At 42.8% G+C, this 24,169-nt stretch overlaps 1 protein-coding gene across 1 annotated transcript in view; it reads left to right on the forward strand.

Moving 5' to 3' along the window:
• The window catches only part of FSTL4 (follistatin like 4), a 1,219,954-nt gene that overhangs the window by 996,396 nt on the left and 199,389 nt on the right, over nt 1-24,169 (forward strand). Inside the window, exon 5 of the mRNA XM_089686641.1 lies at nt 2,361-2,495. Coding sequence (XP_089542767.1) covers nt 2,361-2,495 — 135 coding nt within the window. The remainder of the gene's footprint in view (nt 1-2,360; nt 2,496-24,169) is intronic.

Consider the following 24,169-nt stretch of genomic DNA (forward strand, 5'->3'; position numbering starts at 1 on the left):
AGCATCAGAAAGGAGGAAACCCAGTCTTTGGTAATGTCCATGGGTACCAGACTTCAGGCAGTCATTGTCAGCAAAGGATTCTCAACAAAATATTAAAAATGAACATTTTATTTATGATTATATTCAATTGTCCAATTACTTTTTTCCCTTGAAAAAGGGGGGATGGCTACTCTTAAGAGCTGTAATTCCTAAACCCTTCATCCAATTTGGATGAACATACCCTCAAATTAAACAGCCCATATCTATTATATACTAACTATTAAAGGAGTGGGAGATGGAGAGAAAGTGACTCTCCCTGACCTTGTAACCACGGTTTTACTGGTACCACGCCCCTAAGGAAAATATGTTGAAAAAAACCCTAACCAGAAAAACTAATGGGGCTTTAAAGGTACCAAACCATATCAATTAAATAAATTGAACAAATATAGGAACAGTGGATAAAATTGAACGACTTTTATTAGGTTAAAAAACCACCCATAGGTGGAGCATATTCATCAGACACAGACATAGAAAACCATAAAAATAAAATACAGAAAGTGAGACCCGGGCACAGTAAATTGTTGCTGATGCCCTAGATGCAAACAGTGTGACGGGTATCAGCCACAAAAAACAGCAGCCATAGTTTTAGAGCAAATAGGCTAAACTGTACAAATAGTGGATAAGATGGTACATGGCTATCAATGGAAACAGATAATTGTATTAACCTCCCTAACGGTATTCCCGAGTGTAGCTCGGGATAAAATGTCTATACCAAAAGCGGTAACCCCGAGCTACACTCGGGCTTACCATGCAGCGCTGCATAGGGAGTCCCTGCAGAGCTTACCTTGTCCTTGGCTCCCGCGATGTGTCCCCTGCAGCGTCCCCGGCCATCTCCTCCTGTGTTCCGGTCCCTGTGACATCGGGACGTACGGGCGCCGCCGGCGGCGGCAGGAAATTTGAAAATTTAAAAAAAATGTCATTTTTTTCAAAATGATTTTACATCAGACACTGAAAACAATTTTGCGACTTTGCTCAGCGATGTGCGAACTTGGCGCTGTAGTTTTTTTTATTGTAGACTGTAATTTTTAGGAATAACTCACTGAAATCTGTCTGAACAAGATTCTAAATCATACATTTAATTCAATAATATAATCAAACCAAAAACACTGAAATTTGAAATATAGCGCCAAGTTTGCACATCGCTGAGCAAAGTCGCAAAATTGTTTTCAGTGTCTGATGACGAATTTCTCCACGAATCATTATCACTCAATTCTGCAAGTAGTTCTGATTTACTATCGCTGTTCTCTAGCTGATCTAAACCCGCTTTTGACCTAAAGTGACACTTTTTGGACGTCATGGACTTTTCTACGTTTCCAGGCAGAAAGAACAATCAAAATGCAGACGGGACAGGACAAAGCACTAGGGACAAAATGTATCTGAAATGGGTTGAAACAGCAATGTTTTACTATGTAAAATCGTTTTGAAAAAAATGACATTTTTTTAAAATTTTCAAATTTCCTGCCGCCGCCGGCGGCGCCCGTACGTCCCGATGTCACAGGGACCGGAACACAGGAGGAGATGGCCGGGGACGCTGCAGGGGACACATCGCGGGAGCCAAGGACAAGGTAAGCTCTGCAGGGACTCCCTATGCAGCGCTGCATGGTAAGCCCGAGTGTAGCTCGGGGTTACCGCTTTTGGTATAGACATTTTATCCCGAGCTACACTCGGGAATACCGTTAGGGAGGTTAATACAATTATCTGTTTCCATTGATAGCCATGTACCATCTTATCCACTATTTGTACAGTTTAGCCTATTTGCTCTAAAACTATGGCTGCTGTTTTTTGTGGCTGATACCCGTCACACTGTTTGCATCTAGGGCATCAGCAACAATTTACTGTGCCCGGGTCTCACTTTCTGTATTTTATTTTTATGGTTTTCTATGTCTGTGTCTGATGAATATGCTCCACCTATGGGTGGTTTTTTAACCTAATAAAAAGTGTTCAATTTTATCCACTGTTCCTATATTTGTTCAATTTATTTAATTGATATGGTTTGGTACCTTTTGAAAGCTGCATTAGTTTTTCTGGTTAGGGTTTTATTCAACATATCCATTATATAACTATATCTTTCCTGTGTCCAAATATGTATGGACCTAACTGTGTATATATATGTATGTTTAGCAGGGATTCCTTGGGCCTTGAAAGTTGTAAGAAAAGTTTCTCTTCTGTTTTATTCTGTCTTCCAAACCACAGACACCCTTACCAGTGTGAATAGCATCTTCTTGCAGGATCGCTATGATTAAAATATGAATTTGTGCATAGTAAGGAAAATGATATGCAGAACCACCAAAAGATGCCAAACTTACATGTCTCTATTTCAGCCAATGGAAGTGAACTTCATATTGCTAATGTCCGCTATGAAGACACTGGGGCGTACACATGTATTGCAAAAAATGAAGTTGGAGTAGATGAAGACATATCTTCTCTCTTCATTGAAGATTCTGCACAAAAAACTCGTAAGCACCATTTTTTCTTCTTCATATTGCTCAGCATTTACAGCTCATCTCTTGTACCTAATCTGATTTTAGTTTGCCTAAGTACCTATTACATTGTACCATTCTGGCTGCTTTTAAAATGTAATGAGGAGAAAATGTTAAAATTCTTTATTAAAACATTTTGATCCCTCAGGCCCTATTGACATCTTGCAACTTGGGATCACAGGCAGAATCGCTGTGATTCCGCCCATGATCCTTAATTGCATGGCAATTGCAGCACAATGTCGGGTACCATTATCCTTTAATGGCAGCCCAAATGCAATGGAACCACAAATTTCAGAGTTGTGTGAAGCTTGTTGCCCAGAAAGGAGCAGGAGCTTCTTTTTGGATGACAAACGCACATAGGGTAGCCCTATGTGACATTGCCTGATAATCGGCTGATAATCAAAAAGTGTGAATGCAGCCAAAAGCCAGCCATACATGGGTCGAATTCCAAAAGAATTTTCTTTCGAAAATCTTATCTAAGAATTTTCGTTCAAATTTCGCACCATTTAGTGGGTCACAGAAACGGACGATTTTCGTGTGACCATCAAATTTGAGTGATCGAGCATGTTGGAAATTTTTTGAAAAACAAACTAATTTCAAATCAGTGATGGTAGAATCATGCGAGAAATATAAATGAAAAAGAAATGAGCATAAGCTGTGCCCTGGAAAGAAAAGAAAATTATTGGCCATGAAAATTCTTTTCTGTAACAATTGGTGAAATTGAAGGCTTGGTTATTTGAATTTCAAAATCAATGGTGGCATCATCGGATTGCCAAATGCACAAAAGTTCTGATTTTCTAAAGAAAATTTGTTCCGAATTCTACCAATGTATGGCCTGCAAAAGGCCTTATTCACATGGATGCTGAGGCCTGTTTTTTTTTTTTATTCGGCTCATATATGAGGATGTACCAGTTGCACAGACATCGTCCTAATTTGACAGGTGTGCGGGGGTGACCATCCCCAAGCACACCCTGATGGGGCACCTGTCAAATTAGAATGAGTGACTGTGTTTCTGTAGCCACTGCGTCCCCATACTTACAGTATATGGGTGATTGTTAATAGGAATAGATGATTTGGTGAGGCACAGACACTTTTAACTTTGGTCACTAAATGTCAGTTTCCATTAATGGTAACCTTATCTAATTTTTGCCCCTGTGAAATAATAAGTGCATAGCTTAACATACATGTTTCATCATCTTCTGAGTTCTGCACAGGCCCTGTATCCTCAAACAAGGGATCATTACTACACCCTCATGATTGATTTAGTGATTTTAAGAAAATAACATTTTAAAATGACATGTATAGCAATTGTTTATGTTTAATCATTCTATTTTAGCACAAGTGGGATTTTACCTTAAAGTAAAGCAAACGTGCTTTGGGTAATTTTTGGTGTTAATGTGAGTTACTGATTGTGGTAGTTTTTGTTTGTATGGAGAGTTTCTCGTAAGACTTTTAAACGGAGATTTACTCAAACTGGAGCTTTCAGAATCTGGTACAGCTGTGCATGGTAGCCAATCAGCTTCTAACTTCAGCTTGTTCAAATAAAGTGTTACTAAACCCACAACAGTAAAATTAGTCTGTGTATGCAGCAAAGCATGCTTGTTATACTCACTGTGGAACCCAAGCGGTTAATCCTCTGCATTGTGTAAAAAGGCTGTTTGATCCTGTCTTCTCTGATCCTTCCCTTCTACTACTGTCCCCAATCCATTTCCTAATAGAACAGAGCCTTGGGGGCACGCTGCACATGGTCAGTTTGGTGTGTATTTCTAGAGATTTATTGCTTTGGAAGGGTGCATGTGATCAGCACAGGGCCAATCAGCACTGTCCAGATAGACAGTCAGAAGAGAACTAAAACTCCTCCTACAAGCTTTAACCAGTTCTTGGTCGGACATTGAATATATACTGCTGATGAGAAAAGGTATTTAGCACTTTATATTTACTAAATTAATTGCAGTTCCATGTTCTGTGTACTGTGGAAGACCAGATATAGTGAATGCAGGGTCCTGGGTTTGTAACACTTTAAGCTTTGCCAACAAAAACTGGAAGCTTATTGGTTTCTATGCAGAGCTGCACCAGATTGTGCACTCTCCAGTTTTAGTAAATCTCCCCCTTACTTTCTTTCTTGAGTTTGTGTTATGGAATATAGTGGGCAGAGGAGGAAATGGGAGCAGCATATCTCTGACACATTTTATATGTAATATCATTATAAAAGGAAAAGCAGCACTGAAATCAGAAGGTTATCAAAAAATATCCAGTAGAGGCTTTAAGGTGTTTGTGTCCATGTCCTTTTAATATGTCATTAGCACTTCATGAAAATGTATAAAGCATCTTAAATGGATAAAGAAGAACTCTAACTGTGGTTCCTCTTTATGTTTTCTATGTTTTGGTGAACTTTAAAAAACGCACCTATGATAGGGACATGCCTAACTTCTAGAGGTGTCCATTGGATAAATGGTGCCTTATCTCCTGTGGCTAAACTGGAATATGACTGTTGGTTGATAACAGATTATCTACAAAGATATTAATAGGTATGACATTTGGTAAATGTATTAATATATTAATACATATTCTGTCAAGCAGGGCCAGGAGGGGGGGGGGGGCGGCTGCCCTGGGTGCAGTTGTCATGTGAGGTGGGGGGGTGCCACTTGGAGAGTTTCTGTTGCTACAAGCTGACAGGGGTAGTGACAGCAGCATCACTACTCCTGTCAGATTAGCAGGGGGGAAGTCACAAGCAATTTAGCGCAGAATGTCACAATTAAGCACGGAATGTCAGAAGCACCACTGTCACAAGTGGAATCTGGAGAACAGCTGATCGCTCCTTCATTGAGACTGTCAGATCAGGACTGTGTAGGGTTTGTAAACCTGTAAAGTCCAGATCTGACAGTCAGTGATGACCCCAGCCTCGATTCCATACCTCGCAGTACCCGGCATCTTGCGCCAGCTTTTCTTGCCCTAGGGTCCTCCTCTGGTGTGCCAAGATGAGGAGGAGAGGGCATCACACAGCCATCTGCCGCACTGAATCTGAGGTCTGTGTGGTTGAGGGAGGGGAGACTTTCACTGGGACATGGGAGGAGGGGGGCAAAGTAAGAAAGTGGGGATGACAGTGTGCTAGGAAGGGGGAATTGGAGAAGAGGATTAGTGAGAGGTTGGGGGGGGGGGAGGGAATTTATGTAGGGGGTGATTTAGGGGGGTTGCTAGGAAGGGCTATTTGGGTGGGATTTGTGCTGGAAGGGGGTGTGGATTTGTGCTAGTAAGGGAGATTTGTTGTTGAAGGATTTGTGTTAAGGAGGGGGATTGGGGGAGAATGATTTGTGCTAGTAGAGATGCTGGGGGGGGGGGGAGAATTTGTGCTAGGAAAGGAAATTTGGAGGGGATTTGTGCTAGGAGGGAGGATTTGGGGAAATTCGGAGGGGCTGGATTTGGGGGGAAGGTGCTTTGTGCTACAAAGGAAATTTTTTTGGCAGGGATTTGTGTCAGGAAGGGTGGTTTGGTGGGTTGTGTGCTGGGGGAGGATTTGTGCTTGGAGAGGGTATTGGGGGGGGGGGGGGCTTTGTGCTAGGAAGGGAATTTTTTTTTGCAAGGCATTTGTTTTTGGAAGGGGGATTTGGAGGGGGGGGTTGTGCTATTTGGGATGATTGGGGAATTTGTGCTAGGGGGGAGAATTTAGGCTCCTGGGGAAATTTGAGGGGATTTGTGCTATGAGGGGGCATTTGGGGGGGGGGGGGTTGTGCTGAGGAAGGATTTGTGCTTGAAGGGAAAATTTGAGGGGTAGAGGGTTTGTTCTAGAATGGGTGATTTGGGGGGCGGAGGGGGGGAGATGCATGCTAGGAGAGATTTGGGGAGAGATTGGATTCGAGCTTGGAAGCAGGATGGGGGTCAAAGATTTATGGTGGAAGGGGGGATTTTAGCAGAGGAAGGATTTGCACTGGGAGGAGGGGGAATTTTTGTTTGGGGAGAATTATGGCTTGCAAAGGAAATATACAGTATTCTTAGGGGGTTAACATGCAGAGTAGTGCTTGAGGGGATTTTTGCTGACACATAATGCTCATAAATTTTGGGTGGGGGGGAGCAGTTTGGCATCTTTTCCTTTGGCGCTAGAGGACCTTGTCCCAGCACTGCTGTCAAATGACTGATTTCATTATTAGGGAAAATAAATCTGGTAGGTTCGATATGTGAGCAGATCCCTGAAACGTCCACAGAATTCAGAAAATCCAAACTTTTCCCTGAACATCGTTAAAATATATGGGGGATGAACCTTGATATTTTAACAGATAAGCTATCATCCAAAAAGAGTCCTAGGAGTCTGGGCACTGTCAGGAGGACATGTACCAATGTAAAAAAAAAAATAACAAACATACAGCAGGAAGAGGGCTTTTTCATGAGGCATTAACCATTTCCCACCCATAGGAAGTCAAATGAGGTCCTGGATTTTCAGTGGTTATACAAGAATGATGCTGGCAATGCTGAATAATGTAAACGTGATCCAAGCAGCGAAATAGCTGCTGGATCAATTTTACATGAAACTGGAAGAGGTCCCCTCCCGCTGCCTTTTCAGGCTCTCCTGTTCCTCCAGCAGTTGTCCATCCCTTGTGATAGTAATAAAAGTGAAAAAATAAATAAAAAGGGACCATTTGATTGAATCAAATGCTACCCTTCCTCTAGCTATTGTGCCTGCAATGCGTGATTTAACAGCAAGTGTTTAAGGAGAATTCTACGTGGATGGTGCCACTTATCCCTAAGATGAACGCTGCTTACTAGTTTAGTAGCCAGCTTAAATGGTGCAGGCATCCTTCATGAGCAGCCAATGCTGGGATGAAAATCTCCAAACTCCCTAGACCCTGTCTGTGTCCCATGCTTGTAGAGGTATTGATTGATCCCTGGCTGCTTTGAATTCTTATTAGAGAAGAATTCAAATGTGTTGGGGTGTGAGATATCTTAGCAGGCAGCTGTGTTGGCCTTCATTTCTGCCAGGCAAGCCATGGCCAGGGTAGGCGCACTGAAAATGTGTGCACACCTTACAGAAATGTTGAAGCATGTCTTAGAAATAATTATATTTTGTCAGGAAATATGGCACTGTGTTTTAGGGTCATACGAGGCACATGTGTGAGGTTCAAAGGGTGAACAGAAGTTTTGTTGCATTATATGCACAGTTTTCAGTTGGCCTGCGGAAATCAACTTATCAGATTCTGGAAAAAATGACAGTAACTCTTGCCCAGTGTGTAATATTTTCCCCAGGCATGCGAGCTGCAGCATTACATAGCAGTGTTTTGCCTGGGATGTAGGTTCTGGTGAACTTGACCTACTGAGCGACATATCAGATTGGATGTCGCTCCACTTCCTTAAACTGAATCTCTCCAAAACCGAGCTCCTTGTCTTCCCCCCAGCCCGAACCCCACCCCCCATTGACTTCTACATAACATCCAACAACGCCAATATCAAACCCGCTCTGCAGGCCAGAGTACTTGGTGTCATTCTGGACTCCAACCTATCCTTCCAGCCCCAAGTCCAATCTTTAACAAACTCGTGCAGACTCCACCTCCGCAACATCGCCAAAATCCGCACGTTCCTAACCCCAGAAACCACTAAACAGCTCATCCACTCCCTCATCATATCACGACTCGACTACTGCAACTCCCTCCTCACTGGCCTGCCTCGCCGCTGGCTATCCCCGCTTCAGTCGATCCTGAATACGGCTGCCAGACTCATTCACCTTTCCAACCGCTCCATTTCCGCCACCCCCCTCTGCCAATCCCTCCACTGGCTTCCGATTGCGCAACGGATCAAATTTAAAATCCTAACACTTACGTACAAAGCTGTCCACCATACTGCCCCGAACTACATCACTGACCTAATATCCAAGTACTGCCCAGCACGCACACTCCGCTCCTCACAAGACCTCCTTCTCTTTAGTTCCCTGGTCTCCTCCTCCCATGCCCGCCTCCAGGACTTCTCCAGGGTGTCACCCATCCTCTGGAACTCCCTGCCCCAACCCATCAGATTATCACCTACTCTCCTCTCCTTTAGGCGCACCCTGAAAACCCATCTCTTCAGGGAAGCCTACCTCACCCCCTGCTAAATTGCTGACCTCCTCCACTCTTCCTACCACTCCATCCCCCACAGCTATCTCCTCCTGTACCACTATCCCATCCCTTCTAGATTGTAAGCTTGAAAGAGCAGGGCCCTCGATCCCCTCATGTTTTGAATTGTATTGGTATTGTTCTGTCACATGTTCTGTCCCCCTTTGTAATGTACAGCGCTGAGTGAACTATTGGCGCTTTATAAATACTGTATAATAATAATAATAATAACTTGGCCTGGTTCTGAAGTTGAGGAGCATTTGGACAATCAGGCTGATAAAGAGGAAGACCTGAGAGCTCACACACCCACCACCAGCTCCCACCAAAAGAGACAGCACTACAAAGTCAAGTGGTACAGCCTGTGCTGCATATTCCATTCTCAGGCACCTTGAGGTTAACAGTGTGCAGTGAATGATATATATGCCTGTATTACTTGACTAGATGTCTGTGGTCAAGTGTATCTTGCTGCCAACGGTGCGCTACAGCAAAAGAGATACATTTTCCTCCATGTGAAGGTACAGAGCAGAAATAGTTTTCTGGGAAAAGTAATGGCAGCAGGGTACCTGCCACCCTGGGTCAGCACAGGCCAAGAACTGACAAAAGGGGGCTATTGCCACCAGTTTGTATGGAAGCAGTTGTAGCACAAGCAGTTCTGCTATGCTGGCATTGAAATGCTAGGTTGATACTCTCCATGACACATGCACATCCACCAAAGGTTTCATATCACAATGTTATTGTCATCAGCAGAAAGCAAAACTGCAGAGGGGGCTAGACTGACCTTAGGGGTAACAGAAACCTTTGCTTTTGGGGCAGTGCTACCAGAAGGATTTGGATGGGTGCTGCCTTTTGTTGCAAAGTTCCCCTTCTACTGGACAACCATTTCCCTCACTGCTTCTCAGTCTCTCCCTCTGAGCTTGCCACCTCTTCCTTTTCCTCACTGGAGACTACGTTTCATCAAACACCAGCTGCTGCAAGCTATCTTCCTGTCTGCTGTTCCCCTCCCTCTAGCATGATTGAGCCACCCTCTTTCTCTATAGTCATCCTACTATCTTCCTCTATATCACAAGAGAGTATGACTTGCATATGACATAAATTTTCCTCCTGCTGCAAATCTGCTATGGTATGGCAAAAGGATGGAGAGGAGGATGCATTAATAATGCTAGCTGACAACTGGCTGCTCTGTGCCTGGAAGATGTTTTTCTCATTCAGTCAACTACTAGGTGTACTGTGACTGTATTGGTTGGCCACTTTTGGGGAACAATGCATGTGTGTACTAGATCTAATTTTTGTGACCCTACCACCAATTGAAGAACCTGCATGACCCTTGCTACCATCAGACTTACCACCTATGCCTCTCATTTTAGATCTAGCTCTCATTTTAGGTTTTTTTTTTGGGGGGGGTGAATGGAATGCTTAGGTTTTGAAAATATGATGAAAGTTGGGTGAAAGTGCACTGCTTTTCTTGCACACTAGTTAATGTGCAGCAATGAGGTGATATCCTATTTACAAATGGCAGTTCCATCAACTGTATAGCAACAAGTGTATCTTGAACACCCCAAATCTTAAATGTGCTAGCATGCCAAAAAGAGTTTGCTGGGATTCCTCCTATCTGCAGCTTGGACTGTAAATCCTAGACATTGGAAGACAAATATTACCCCCCAGCATTAAAGTGATATTAAAGGTAAAAATTAAAAATAAAAAAATAACAAATATGTTATACATACTTGCTCTGTGCAATGGTTGTGCTCTGTGCAATGGTTGGGTCTGTGCAGCACCGATCCTCTTCTTCTTGGGTCCCCTGCCATTGCTCCTGACTCCTCCCTCCTGTTGAGTACCCCCAGAGCAATCTGCTTGCTTTGGGGGTCCTTATGCGTGCTCACTTCTGAGCCTCGCTCTGTATGTCCATAAGACAGACAGAATAGGGCTCGGCCCTGTCCCTGCTCCCTCCTCACTGGCCAATGGCTCTCACTGCTGTGTCTGAGTCAGTGAGGAGGCAGACACCCGAGAGAGCAGCTGCTCTTGTGCACCTTGCTGGATTGCAATTGGGCTCCGGCAAGTATTAGGGGGAGTTGCTGGTGGAATTGCATTCTGAAGGTTTATTTTACCTTCATGCATAAAACCCACCACTGCAGATGGTGCAGACAATGAAGGGAGCAACGATTACTGCTGAACTGAGTGTTGGACGTTCAGATTGGGCTCAGCGAGCGTTGTCTGTGCAGAGGATATGGACAACATTCAATAGGCAATATGAGTGGCGGGGTGTGTAACTGCAGACTGAGGAGTTTCTGCAGAAAAACTGGAGGGTGTGTGCTGGAGTAGAGATACTGGGAAAAGACAATGGGTGCTGGAGGTGGCATTCCACTGGGGAAAGGCCAATCTGTGATCTGTGTGGTGGAGGTGTGACATGATGTGGCTGGAAAAAGAGGCTTGTTTTGCCCAAAGGCAAAGTGAACACAGCATTATATAATAAATGTAGGATAGGGTATAGGATAGAATAGGATAATGCATGAGGGTTAATATTATATAGAAAAACTGTAGTTTAGCCAGTACAGATAAATTATAAGTTGTGATATACACTATGGCATTTAACCAAATGAACTACCTTGATGTTTTAAGAAGCTCTTTGAGAGCTCACTTGTCTAATAATGTAGTCAATTTGTCAAGTTCATTAGTCAATTTGACCCGATGTCAGCATGTAATGGAAATCTATGAACAAATCCAAGCTCAGCTTTCTTAACATTATGCATTACAACATTCAGCTTTGATGCGCTATGATAGAAGGATTTGTTACACAACAGTTGACAGCAGTGAGAAATTATGTTCAGCTGATCAGATGTTAATGATCAGGCTGACAGACAGGAAGATGTCACTTATATAGCACTAAATCTCCAATTTAATTATTGCAAAGCCTTCATTAGCTTGTCACAGATTTTGAATCAGCTGGAAGACACAACAGGCATTAATTTATATAACTTGAATTTGTCCAATCCATGTACCATGATTATTATGTTTTAATATGTGCTGATTTTGATAACAAGGGAAAATTATTTCTCCGGTAATTTCTCTATAGATTAACACGGTGGGCAAGATGTGTGTCACCCACTAAATTATTATAGGGAAGAATATTAAATAGCATTATAGATTCCAATAGCACCAACTTTATGGATTATCCGAGGCAGCGCAGATGGCACTCCACTCCGGTGTCACTTTATCGGAAGTGCTCCAAGCTATCAAATCTCTACGGTCCACCGCAGCCCCAGGTCCCGACGGCTTTTCCAGTCTCTATTATAAGAAATTTCCAACCCTGTTAGTGCCCTTCTTGGCTGACTATTTTAATGAGTTACGACATAGCTCTTTGCCCTCTCCGGATGCGCTTAGAGCTCATATCTTCATGATTCCTAAGATGACCGATGATGTGCAGGAACCGCAAGCCTTCCAGCCCATTTCTCTTCTTAATGAAGACCTGAAGATATTGGGCAAGATTCTTAGTTTTTGTATCAATAAATATTTGCATAGTCTGGTCCACAGGGACCAAGTAGGTTTCGTCCCAAGGAGGCAGGCGGGTGATAACGTTCGTAAGGCGGTCCATCTTATACATTTTCTACAACAGTGGAAAATCCCGGGATTCATACTGTCCTTAGACATATATAAACCTTTGATTCTCTATCTTGGGAATATCTGCAGTTTGTGCTGTCTCGTTGGGTTTTGGGGATTCTATTCTTTCTTGGATTCAAGCCTTGTATTCTTCCCCTTCGGCTTCCGTTAAGTACGCTGGGCATTTCTCAGATCCTTTTCCTATTTGGCGAGGGACGATACAGGGCTGCCCCCTGTCCCCGGCGCTCTTTGTCCTGGCGCTTGAGCCGCTGGCTTTGGCGCTCCGGACTGATTGTAATGTATCGGGGGTTCCATACGCGGGACAGGAGTTCAAGTTGAACCCTTTTGTGGACGATGCCCTCTTGACTCTCACTAATCCTTCCAAATTTGCAACAGGTTCTTGAGCGCTTCTCTTTGATTTCGGGTCTCCATATTAATTTGGATAAGACTGTTGCGCTTAATATTACTTTGGCCTCAGATTTGGTTTAGTGCCTACAGTCCCACTTCCCTTACAAATGGGCTTCTTCTTGTCTTGAATACCTAAGCATTCGCTTGACCCCCACCTATGACTCACTGTTTGCTACAAATTATTATCCATTGCTTCGCTCTATGTCCTCTATGCATTCTTGGCAATTTCCGCACCTGTCTTGGATAGGACGGGTTAATTAAGTGAAAATGACCATCTTGCCGAAATTGTTATACTATTTTCGCACCCTCCCAGTGCGGGTTCCTCCTCATTTTCTTTGGTTGATTCAGGCGAAGATTATGCGTTTTTATCTGGGCCGATAAACACCCCAGTCTCCAGAACTACTCTTTTTGTTCATAGACTCCAGGGTGGTCTTGGGGTACTTAATATAACTAAGTATTATCAGGCGAGCCATATTGCCCCGCTGTCTATGCTGCATGCTTCCTCAGATGTTCCTCTCTGGGTCCTGCTGGAACTACCTAATTGTGCCCCTATTGCGACATCAACGCTTCTATGGCTTCCCCCTGCCCTGTGCCCTACGGCACGGAGTCCAATTTTGTTCCATGGCTTACAAGTGTGAGACTCGGTACGTTACTCCAGTGGCCTGATGTCACCTGTCTTGCCTTTGCTCCCAATTACTAACAACCCTCTCTTCCCACCGGGTTTAGATCAACCAAGGGCGTTTTCTTGGTGGGTGGCCAATGGTTTTTCGCAGGTGCGACACTTTTTGACTTCTCGGTCCTTCCCTACCTGGAATTTTCTTCGAGAATCACAGAATGTCCCTCTGGCGGAATTTTTTTGCTACCTTCAATTGTGGCATTGGTTGATCTCTTTTGCGGGGCACTTTTGCTTTCCCGTACCAAAAATCTGCCTTTGAACTGCTTTGCCAATAGCGTCCGGGTGCCCCGGGCCTTTTTTCCCTTCTTTATGCAGCTTTGAACAGGCGCACAACGCATACTTCTCTTTCATATGTTATTCAGTGGGAGCGTGACCTGGGGGCAGTCGTGGATCTGGAGGACTGGAATAGGGCCTTGTCGCTTATAGCTAAATCTTCATTTAATATGACCACGCTGGAGGCGGCAAACAAAGTATTGTTTCGTTGGTATTGGGTTCCGGTTTGTTTGGCCCAGGCTAACCCTGCCTGCAGTGATCGATGCTTTCGGGATTGTGGCGATGTATTGCATATCTGGTGGTCATGCCCGAGACTGCTTCGTTTTTGGTCTTGTGTGTTTGGCCTCCTTTTTACCTTGTTCCATCTCTCTATTCGACAGGATGCTCGGTATGCATTGCTTCATTGTCCCATACCGGGCCTCTTGGCTCATCAGCAGAAGTTGGCTTCCTATTTGTGTATTTGTCGGCCACTAGAACAGTTGCTCAGGCCTGGAAGAGCCCATCTGTCCCTCTTCAGGGGGTGCGGGACCATATGCCCACTATGATGCTCAATGAACAAATGTCGAGTATCTGTAACGACTCCCAACGGAAATTCTTGAGAATATGGGAGACTTGGTTGCATTATGCCTTTCCCACTCTCCCCCTGGCTAGTCTGGGGATGTGATGTTGTTCAGCATTGGAGTTCTTGGATCCCTGCTCTTGGTTTTGTTATCTTCTTTCTTTTGTACTCCTCCTTCCTTTTCCTTTTTTTTTTCGTTTGTTTTTGGTGTGGCAGTGGATAGCTGCCTTTAGTTTGAGTTACTATCAGTGTTATACTAATGTTTTGTTATTTAAGTGCCATTGATAGCCTCTGTGTGGGCGTACCTTTTGCTCTGTTGGTGTTAGAGCACTGATTTTTCTAATTTTCAAAATTTTTTATGTGCAATTGGTAGCCCCTGTGTGGGCTTGATTTGTTGCTCCTGTGTTAAACTGTTACAAATTAATAAAAATAATTGAAAAACAAAGAGCATTATAGTGCAGTGTTTTTCAACCATTTTTCAGTCAAGGGTCCTTTAGAACTGTGCACAATTCTGGGGCAAACCAGTCTGAGGGCTCATTCACACCAGGAAGTGCATCTGAGCATGTGCTTCTTAGCTTGTTCGCGCACGTCACATTTTTTAATGTTTAATGATCTTAGGCTGTGACCCTTCTCCCTCCTAATTCTCCCTTCTAGCACAAATCCCCCCCAACCCCCCCAAATTCTCCATCCTAGCACAAACCCCCCACCAAATCCCTCCTCCTAGCACAACCCCCCAAATCCCCCCTCCTAGCACAAACCCCCTGCTCCCAAATCCCTACTCCTAGTACAAACTCTGCTCTACCCCCCCATCCCCTCTCCTAACACCACGCCCTCAAATCTCCGCTCCTAACACAAATCTCATCCCCCCCATCCCCTCTCCTAACACAACCCCCACAATCTCCCCTCCTAACAAAATCCCTCCTTTAAGCCCAACCCCACCCACAAATCCCCCCCAACACAACCCCCCCATCCCTCTTCCTAGCACAAGCCCCCCGTTCCCAAATCCTCACTCTTAGCACAAACCCCAATCCGACCCCTCCCCCAATCCCCTCTCTTAGCACAATCCCCTCAAATACCCCCCCCCAAATACCCCCTATTAGCACCCCACATTCTCCCCCCTCCAAGCACGAATGTGGACTTTGCTCAATCCCCTCTCCTAGCACAACCCCCCCAAATGTCCCCTCCTAGCACAAATATAGGCTGTGCTCTCTCCCCCATCCCCCCCCACCTCCACAACTCCTCTCTGTCCTGGAGGTAATATGGATCATGGATCAAATCCTGTACATTGGGATGAGAGTGCTAACTCTCATGCACTGCAACTCTGTAAGGAAAGAGACAGCACAGGCCGCACATCTCTCTCCTCCTCCCTGCAGATACAGGTACTATTGCCAGCAAAACAGAAAACTGTAGGGCCGTCCAACATGTCCTTAGCAATCGATGATGGCATCAGTTGGTAAGACATGGGCGGGCAGCCTGCACAGCTTTCTGCTTTTCTGACAATAGTACCCATAGCTGCACCGTAGCGCTCAGACCAGGATGTGGACATGGTACCCCTGAGGACTCTTTGCACTAGTTGAAAAACCATGTTCTAGAGTACAACAAATCCCTTTTTCTTCAAACATTTATTGGAGGACAACAAAAGCCATCTCAAGAAGAGGATAGGAAATTTTTAGCTGATAGCTAATCCTCAAATATCTCGACACTTGTGGGTTAGCTATTAGCTTTATAATCAGATTCGGTATCAGATTTGACCAAATCAAACTGCCACCTGTAGACCTTGCATAAAAATGTGTTATCATCTGATGCTGTAACATCCACATAACAAATTTAGCAAACATGTAAACAGAGGACAAGGTGGTCACTTGGCACACCTGGGGGACAAATGCCTGGTTCTAAAAGGTCCAAGATATGTCATCAAACTTTTGCTTCTATCCCTTAAAGACAGTAAGTCTGTAAAATAATCTGGCAAATTCAGTGAGAGTTTGTTGCACTAGACACTATAGATTCTTTTTTTGTTTACAAACAATTTTATTTTTCAAGAAATAGACTGTAAGGTGACATTACAGCTTCAAACGGTATGTAAAACAGAAACAAGGCACAATTGAAATGTACATTTCAGAAAATACAATCATGTACAGTAAAGAAGATAAGAAAAGAGAGAAAGAGAGAAAAAAAACTAAGTACATGAGTAATATAAATAGAAAGGTAGGCAGAATTATACAGCTACCGGCAGAGCAACTCAGTCAATCCAAACATGGGTATTCCTTAATCATGTAGTAAATGTCTGAGTTCTCCAAATTTCCCATTTTCTATCGAATAAGTGCATCCTGTCCAATAAAGTGTAATGAATTCTTTCCAAGAGAATCACAGCATCAACCCTATTCAGAACAGAGGCCAGTGGTACTGTGAGAGACTTCCAGTGTAGTGCAATAGCCTATAGGGTGAATATACAAATGGCGTGGATTAGCCTGATAACCTCAGTCTGAACTCCCGAGATATGGGCTGCCAATAGGCAGGACTGCATAGTCAGGTGCACCGGAACACCTGCCAACGCAGAAGCTGCCTCCCAGATCCTACGCCACACCAAGGAGAGGCCCAGACAGGCCCAAAATGTATGCACCAGAGTGCCGGCAAGGCCGCAGCCACAAAAACATAGGTGAAACGTGTCTAGATACAAAACATGTAGTCTGGATGGGGGTATAATACCATCTGGTTAATCCCCTAAGGGCTGTCTCACGGACAGAAAGGGATCAGGAGCTCTTACGTATATTATCCACCATGGAATCCGCATCCTCATCATCCAAAAAGGTGATACCACTATCAGTTTCCTATTTTGTCTATAAAGAGGGGGTGTGGGAAAAGAACTAACCAAAAATTGACGATACAAATCTGAAATAAGACCCCTACCCCTAGGAGAGTCACTGCTAATACGTTCGAAAAATGAAATCGGAGATGAAGGTTTAAGACCAAAATGTGAACTAAAAAAATGTCTGATCTGTCGATAATGATGATATTCATGATGTGGGATATCAAAAAGTATGCGTAGCACCTCAAAGGTGATATAAGAGCTTCCTCTTTGAAAGTCCGATAACCTAATAAAGGCTCTATCTTACCACCAACAGAACGCCTGTGGAGATGAAAAAGCCGTAATAAAATTCGGGTCACCAAAAAATGATGAACCTGGAGAGACAGAGGAGACCAGATTTAATCTAAGTCTATATCGAGACCAAAGCATCAATGATTGGGCCACAATAGAATTATGGATCAACAACAAGCGGGGGGGAATTTTAGACCGCAGTGTGCCTGGTAAATAGAATGGATGTATAGACTGTATCTCAAATCTGATCCACGGGGTCTGGGAATTAATAGTTGCCCATTGTGATAATTGTGCCAAACAGGCTGACAGGTAGTATAGCCAGAAATTGGGGAGACCGAGACCTCCCGCCCTTTGCGACCAGTGAAATAAAACGAGGACATTTGTTACGCCAAATAAAATTGTTAATCATCCACTGAAAGCGATCTAGGAACGTTTTCGAGACAGGGATTGGGAGTGCCTTAATTAGGTAAAGCAATTTAGGCAAGACATTAATTTTAACCGCCGTGACTCTGCCCAAGAATGAGGTGGGGTATCCATGCCACATCTTCAACAGAGTAGATAGGCATGACACACATGGTGGAAAATTAGCATCAAACAATTTTGAGTATCTGAGAGTGAGGTTAATACCGAGGTATGAAATCCGATCTGTGGTCAAATGAAATGGAAAAGAATTGCGGAGAGATGCACTCAGGGAATCAGGAACATTGATAGGCATAACTACTGATTTAGTGAAATTTACAGTAAGACCTGATACTGATGCAAAGTCATTCAACACTGTGCATAAATTAGGCAATGATACTAACGGCTTAGTAAGAAAAAGCATAACATCATCAGCATACATACATATTTTGAAATGTGAAACCAATAATGGGTAACCAGAAATGTCCGAATGTGATCTTATTACAATTGCCAAGGGTTCCATCACTAGCGCAAATAAGGGCAAAAGATGACAACCCTGACGGGTGCCCCTGCCCAGTGTAAATAATCTGAATTGCAGCCTGGAAGTCTTATTCTTGTTTTGGGGGATTCGTATAAGGCATGTACACCAGACAGAAATTCTGCACTAAAGCCCATCTTCTGCAGTAATGAAAACAAATAGGGCCAGAAGACACTATCAAAGGCCTTGTTAATGTCCAGGCTCAGCAGCAAAACCTCTTTTAGAATGTAAATTGGCATCCTGAATAACATTTAATGCAAGACGAATGTTGTCCATAATAAGTCTATCTGGGATAAATCCTGATTGGTCCGGAGAGACCAAAGAGAAGATAATAGAGGCTAGAATGCGGCTGATTATTTTCAAGTCATTGTTCATTACCAAGATTGGTCTATAGTTTTGAGGTACAAGATGGTTTTTTAGTGGTTTAGGTAATAGAGACATGTTGGCCAACAGCATCTCCTCAGGAAACCTACCTCCCTGCAAAACATCATTGAATAAGGACAACAAAAAGGGAGCCAATTTAGGGGCAAAATGTTTGTAATAACTGGATGTAAACCCATCAGGGCCAGGAGCTGTGGAGGTTTTAGTGTGCTAATCGCACGGGTTATTTCCTCCAAAGTGCATGGGGCATTGAGAGAGGATATCTGAGAGGGTGTGAGAGCAGGGAGGGGTATATAATCAAGCCATGAGCCATTTGGAAAAGTCGAGGTTGGTTGTGGGGGAGCTAGTAGTGTGGAATAGAAATTTTCAAAAATTCCCAGAACTTCACGGGGAAGAGAGGAGATACTGCCAGATTTAGTACGTAACTTGTAGAGATGTGGGGCTCATATAGAGTGGTTTAATTTCCATGCGAATATAGTAGAGGCTGAGTTACTATTTAAAAAAATGAGGCCTTCGACCAGCGCAGAGCTTTGTCAGTTTTCTGGGAAGGTAAAGTATTCAGTTCTAGGCACTTTTGCGCTAACATCGTTTTATTAAGGCAAGATGGGTTGCCAACATGGGCTCTATAATGTGCTTCCAATTCTCAGGTAAGTTTCTGAATTTGTTTCCACCTCTCTCTATTTCTAGAAGAAGCCATGGAGATGAGGCGACCTCGCAGGACCGCCTTATAAGCTACCCACAAAATGGCTGGAGAGATATCGGGAGTTGTGTTTGACTGAAAGTATTCTTGAATGGAGGTGACTATTTCTTAGCGAGAGTTAGTATCTGTAAGCATAGAGTCGTTAAGTCTCCAGGAGTAAAGAGTGGGTGCTAAACCTATGAAAGTGATAGCACAATAATATTATGATCCGACCAGGGGCTTAAGCGAATGCACGCTTTCCTAGAGTTAGCTAGTAGAATGGGGGAGCAATAGATATAATCTAGTCTTACATAAGAGTAATGTGGGTGGGAGTAAAATGAATAATCTCTGGCTCCTACATAATGTGCCCTCCAGGAGTCTATAAGTCTAATCTTTTGATAAGGGATTTTGGGAAGGCTTGGGAGGATGGTGAGGACGAGCATTGGTCTAAAAGGGGATTAGCTACCAAATGAAAATCTCCTCCCACCAATAAATGAGGGGATAGAAACCCATCAAGAATTTTGAAAAAGTTGGAGAAAAAGGATGCTTGCGCCGAATTTGGTGCATAGACATTAGCGATCGTGAGTTCACGACCCGAGAGGGTGCCTTTTAATAATGATGAATCTGCTCTCTGGGTCACGATAAACATGTTGAATATCGAAGGGAAATGAGTTGTGTAAAAAATAGCCACGCCTCTACTTTTAGTGGAGTGTAAGGTGTAGAACCCCTGTTTGTAGGATCTTAGAAAGTATGTCGGGTGTTTAGCGGATGCAAAATGAGTTTCCTGTAGTAAAATAATTTTTGCCCCTAGGCGTTTATACTTGTAAAATATCGTATTGTCTCGATATTTTATTATCTTGTATTGATGAGAAATGTTCAGATAGAAAGTCCTTCCACTTCTTTCATAAACTCAAAAAAATGATTTAATAATAATAATGTTGCATAAAATTAGAAATAAAATATTGGCATACAGAATGTTTAAATAATGTCCAAAAAATATAGTTAAGTTCTTGATAATAAGATTGTATATATGTATATGTGTGTGTGTGTGTGTGTGTGTAACGCAACAAGGCTTCTAGCAAAGTGTCCTTAAAAAGTCTTTGTTCTGCTCTTAAAAGAGCAATCCAGCCCCCACCATCTCCTAAAAATGGGCTGATCTCTTGTGTTCCTTGTAGTCCCACCAAGATAATTGGAAACAGATGTGTATATATAACAAACCTCCAGTCTACTTCTCCTAAAGTCTGAGTGTAACCTAAGAAGGACTAGACATTCCATCAATCAGAGTAAATTAGATGTATTACACGCACACACACACACATATATATATATATATATATATATATATATTCTCCTAAAAGTAATCTTAATAAGAATTCTCTCATATATAAATATCGTAATCAAGAAATATTACAGTATAAACCTAACATGTATGAAATAGATTTTTACAATTCTCTAGTTAGTGAAACAATCTCTTACATAGATGGGGGAGGATGGATAGACCAATTGCTACCACATGTGTGACTTGAATGTAAAGAAAACCCAAGATATATGTTCATATGTATATTCACAGACTATGAAGTCTAATTACTTTTCCCAATCTAGAACAAATATAAATATAATAACTCAATTATTCTATTAAGATCCAACTCATTCATACTTATGTTAGTACTGTTAATAAGAAGATATTAGATATTAGGTTAAGGAAAGCTTCTAACAATACTGAAGGAAGGCAGTTTTTTCGCTTGTTCGGTGAGTTGAAACCTTGGACATTATGTGAGATACACTGGATTACCATGGTAAACAAAAGTCACATCAATCAGCATTAAGGTATTCATCTGAAAAGTATCCAATACAATTTGTTTAGTCAGTGGAACATCCGGATCCACATCAGATAAGGCAAAATCCACCAGTATCAATTTATGGAGCATCCAAGTCACAATATGGCGGCCGGGACGTCCACAAATAGGTGTATAAACAACATCATGTACCAAAATTGTTACAAAAATAGAAATATAAAGCAATAGAGTTGGAGCTTTAAGAGCCCCTACAACTAAAGAAATCGCAATCAACCTTGGATCAGGTAGGCTATCTGCCCTTCCTGAAAAGACAGACAAATTAAACATCAAAGGGCCAATCGGGCCCAAACTCTGCCACCGTAAAACACGGGAGGCGGAGCGGCCACCACACAACTGGGCGGTGACATCTCCGGCCATGCTAGGCGGCAGGGTGGAGTCATGTGTCCAAGAGTCCTACAGCACCAGCATATGGGCGTTAAGTAAAGGCCTGATGACCCTTGTTGAACTTTTGCTCGTCCATATAGATGAAAAGGAGATCAAATCTAATATACATATATAAGTATAAAGAGATATCAGCCTTGTCTAAAAACCCATCCAAAGCTTGAATGACATGTAAATTAGCAGAATCCTTTCATCCTGGTTCTTGCCTGACTCTCCTCCTTTCCCTTCGTGGAGATGGAGTATGCCAAATTGGAGATACTCGAGGAGTGGAAGGAGGGCATCGAGGTGAAGGAGCATCCGCCAGGCCTAATTTAGCCAGAATTTCTCGGGCTTCAGGAAGAGATGTAGCTATGTATATGCTACCATTGTGTGGGACTATCCGCTTAAAGGGGAAGCCCCATTTGTAGCGGATACGAGCTGAGAAAAGGATGGATGTGATTTCTTTCTTTTTTCTGCGTTTCTCCAACGTAGCCGGAGAGACATCTGGAAATATTTGCAAATTTGAACCTTCAAAGGTGATCATTGAAGTATTACTGGCAACCCTGAGTATATCTTCTTTGATCAGGAAATCTTTCATACATAGGACAATGTCACGAGGTGGTTTATCATTAGGAGGTTTTGGGCGCAGGGCTCCATGGATGCGATCACAAGAAAAGGACCCAGTATCGTGGTCCGGAAGGAGGGACCTGAATAGCTTGGTTGTGACCTGTGAAAGGTCAGTCACAGTCTCTGGGACTCCCGAACTCGCAGATTATTCCTGCGGTTGCGATTGTCAAGATCCTCAACCTGTGCCTGCAGCTGCGTAAAGGCCATCTGTAGATGATCGTGATGGCTGGACAGCTCACCATAAGCTAAGCTGAGAATTTAAATTTTTTTTATTTTATTTTATTTTTATTTATTTTTTATATTTATTTATTTTTATTTTTTATTTATTTATTTATAAATTTTTTCTTCATTTTATCTTCATTTTTATTTTATTTTCATGTTATATTTTTTAATAATTTTAATTTTAATGTTAGTGTAATTTAATTTAATTTGTTAAAATTAAAAATGTTGGATTTTAAAGTGTATATTCAAATAATATAAGATAATAGCAATGTGGGAATGTAAATGGTTAGAAGGGTTAATGAAGATGGTCTTTGTTAGGATATGGTGAATTACTGTTTGTAAGGGATGACAGTGTTATAAGTAGTAGAATGCTGATTATCTCCAAGGTGATGAAGGGGAGGGGTTTGTTATAGCTATAAAAGAGCTCTGTCAATGGAGGTAGGCGTCTTGAGAACGCTCTGTGGGTGGGGCGAAACGCGTTGACGTACTTCCGGTTGGTCTCCCGAACGTCCGACGTCATTTCTGGTGGGATGCATTCCAGGCGGCCATTTTGACTAGTTGAGGAAGTTTGTTCTTTATGGAGGCTGTCATCCTGCTGTATACAAGGCTGTGAGTTCCTAGGAGCTGTGGAAATTCGTTTTGCTGTTTGAAAATTCGATTGATGTCCTTAAATAAATGCTGGTTTTTATCCTAAGAAATGTGAGTGGTTTGGCTTGAATTAACTAAGAAGGGATATAACAGTATTACACTATTAGTCTTTTTCTCCTTTTTGGAACTTGGTGATTTGGCGAGGAGACGAGTGGAGAAATACCCATAGATCTGAGGTGGAAAATAGGAGTCCTCAAAAGGGGGTCCAGGAGCCCCAAATAATCCTGAAAGGTGTTTTACTCACCATTATCTGGTGAGTGCGGTTTATGTTGGTTTCGGCACTGGTGGATGGTGGAAGAATTATTTGAAGCACTGAAGTTTATTTTTTAGAAAGTTCTCTTAGGGATCACTGGACTTTTGATTTAATGTCACAGGTTTTTGGTCACTTTAAAGATTATTTATAAAATAATAATTTTATATTCACTTATTATTTTAACATTTGTGTTTTGCGCTGGTTTATATTGGAAAATAAGCTAAGCTGAGCTCATCATGTTTGGTTTCTAAGCGGTCAATTCTGGAGCCCAACGCAGCTATTTCCTGAACGTTTGTACTCTTGTGGAGTTCTGATTGGAATTTAGCGGCTAACTTGGTGTACATAGTTTCCAAACAAGATTCCAAATCCCTCTTTGTAAGTTGCTGTGCGTACTCACTGTCCTGAGTTGAAGAATGGGCTGCTGTATCCTGTATGGAACCAGATGGAAATGCTCGTTCTGTGATATTTTGAGACATGCTGCAAATCTCCTACGTTTTCAATACATATGTTGTAAGGGATTTTTGAGCATTATCCCTACTTTTCTTTTTGGTGGATGGCATGCAGAAAGTCTCCTGGGGGTGATCAATTGAATATTGTATAATCAAGGGTACTAATGACCCCTGGGGACCTATGACGCCTGGTACCGGTGCAAAGAAGTAATTACATAGATGCAATCAAGTGTCAATTTCCATATTGTACAATTTCCATATTGTAAAAATGAAATTCAACATGAGGCAGTGAGGGATGGATATCAGCTGTTGTAGCTAAATGTAACAGGAGCTAAGGAACCAGATGCTGGCCCAACCGCTGTTATGGGGTCAGATAAGGCACAGTGGACTACAAGGCACAGGATCTCCTGGGTTCCAGGACCTAGCGCCAGCCAGATAGTATGTAGAGAGACCAGATGCCTGACTCCCAGGCTACCGCAGGCACCACAAGCCCCCAGGCCCAATATAGGCCGGACTGGCAATGTCACAGGCCTCCGGGGCCACAGGTACCAGCC

The sequence above is a fragment of the Staurois parvus genome, unplaced genomic scaffold, assembly GCF_062004578.1.
Source record: "Staurois parvus isolate SC_StPar_1 unplaced genomic scaffold, SC_StPar_1.0 ptg000403l, whole genome shotgun sequence".
In the NCBI taxonomy this organism is placed as follows: Eukaryota; Metazoa; Chordata; class Amphibia; order Anura; family Ranidae; genus Staurois; species Staurois parvus.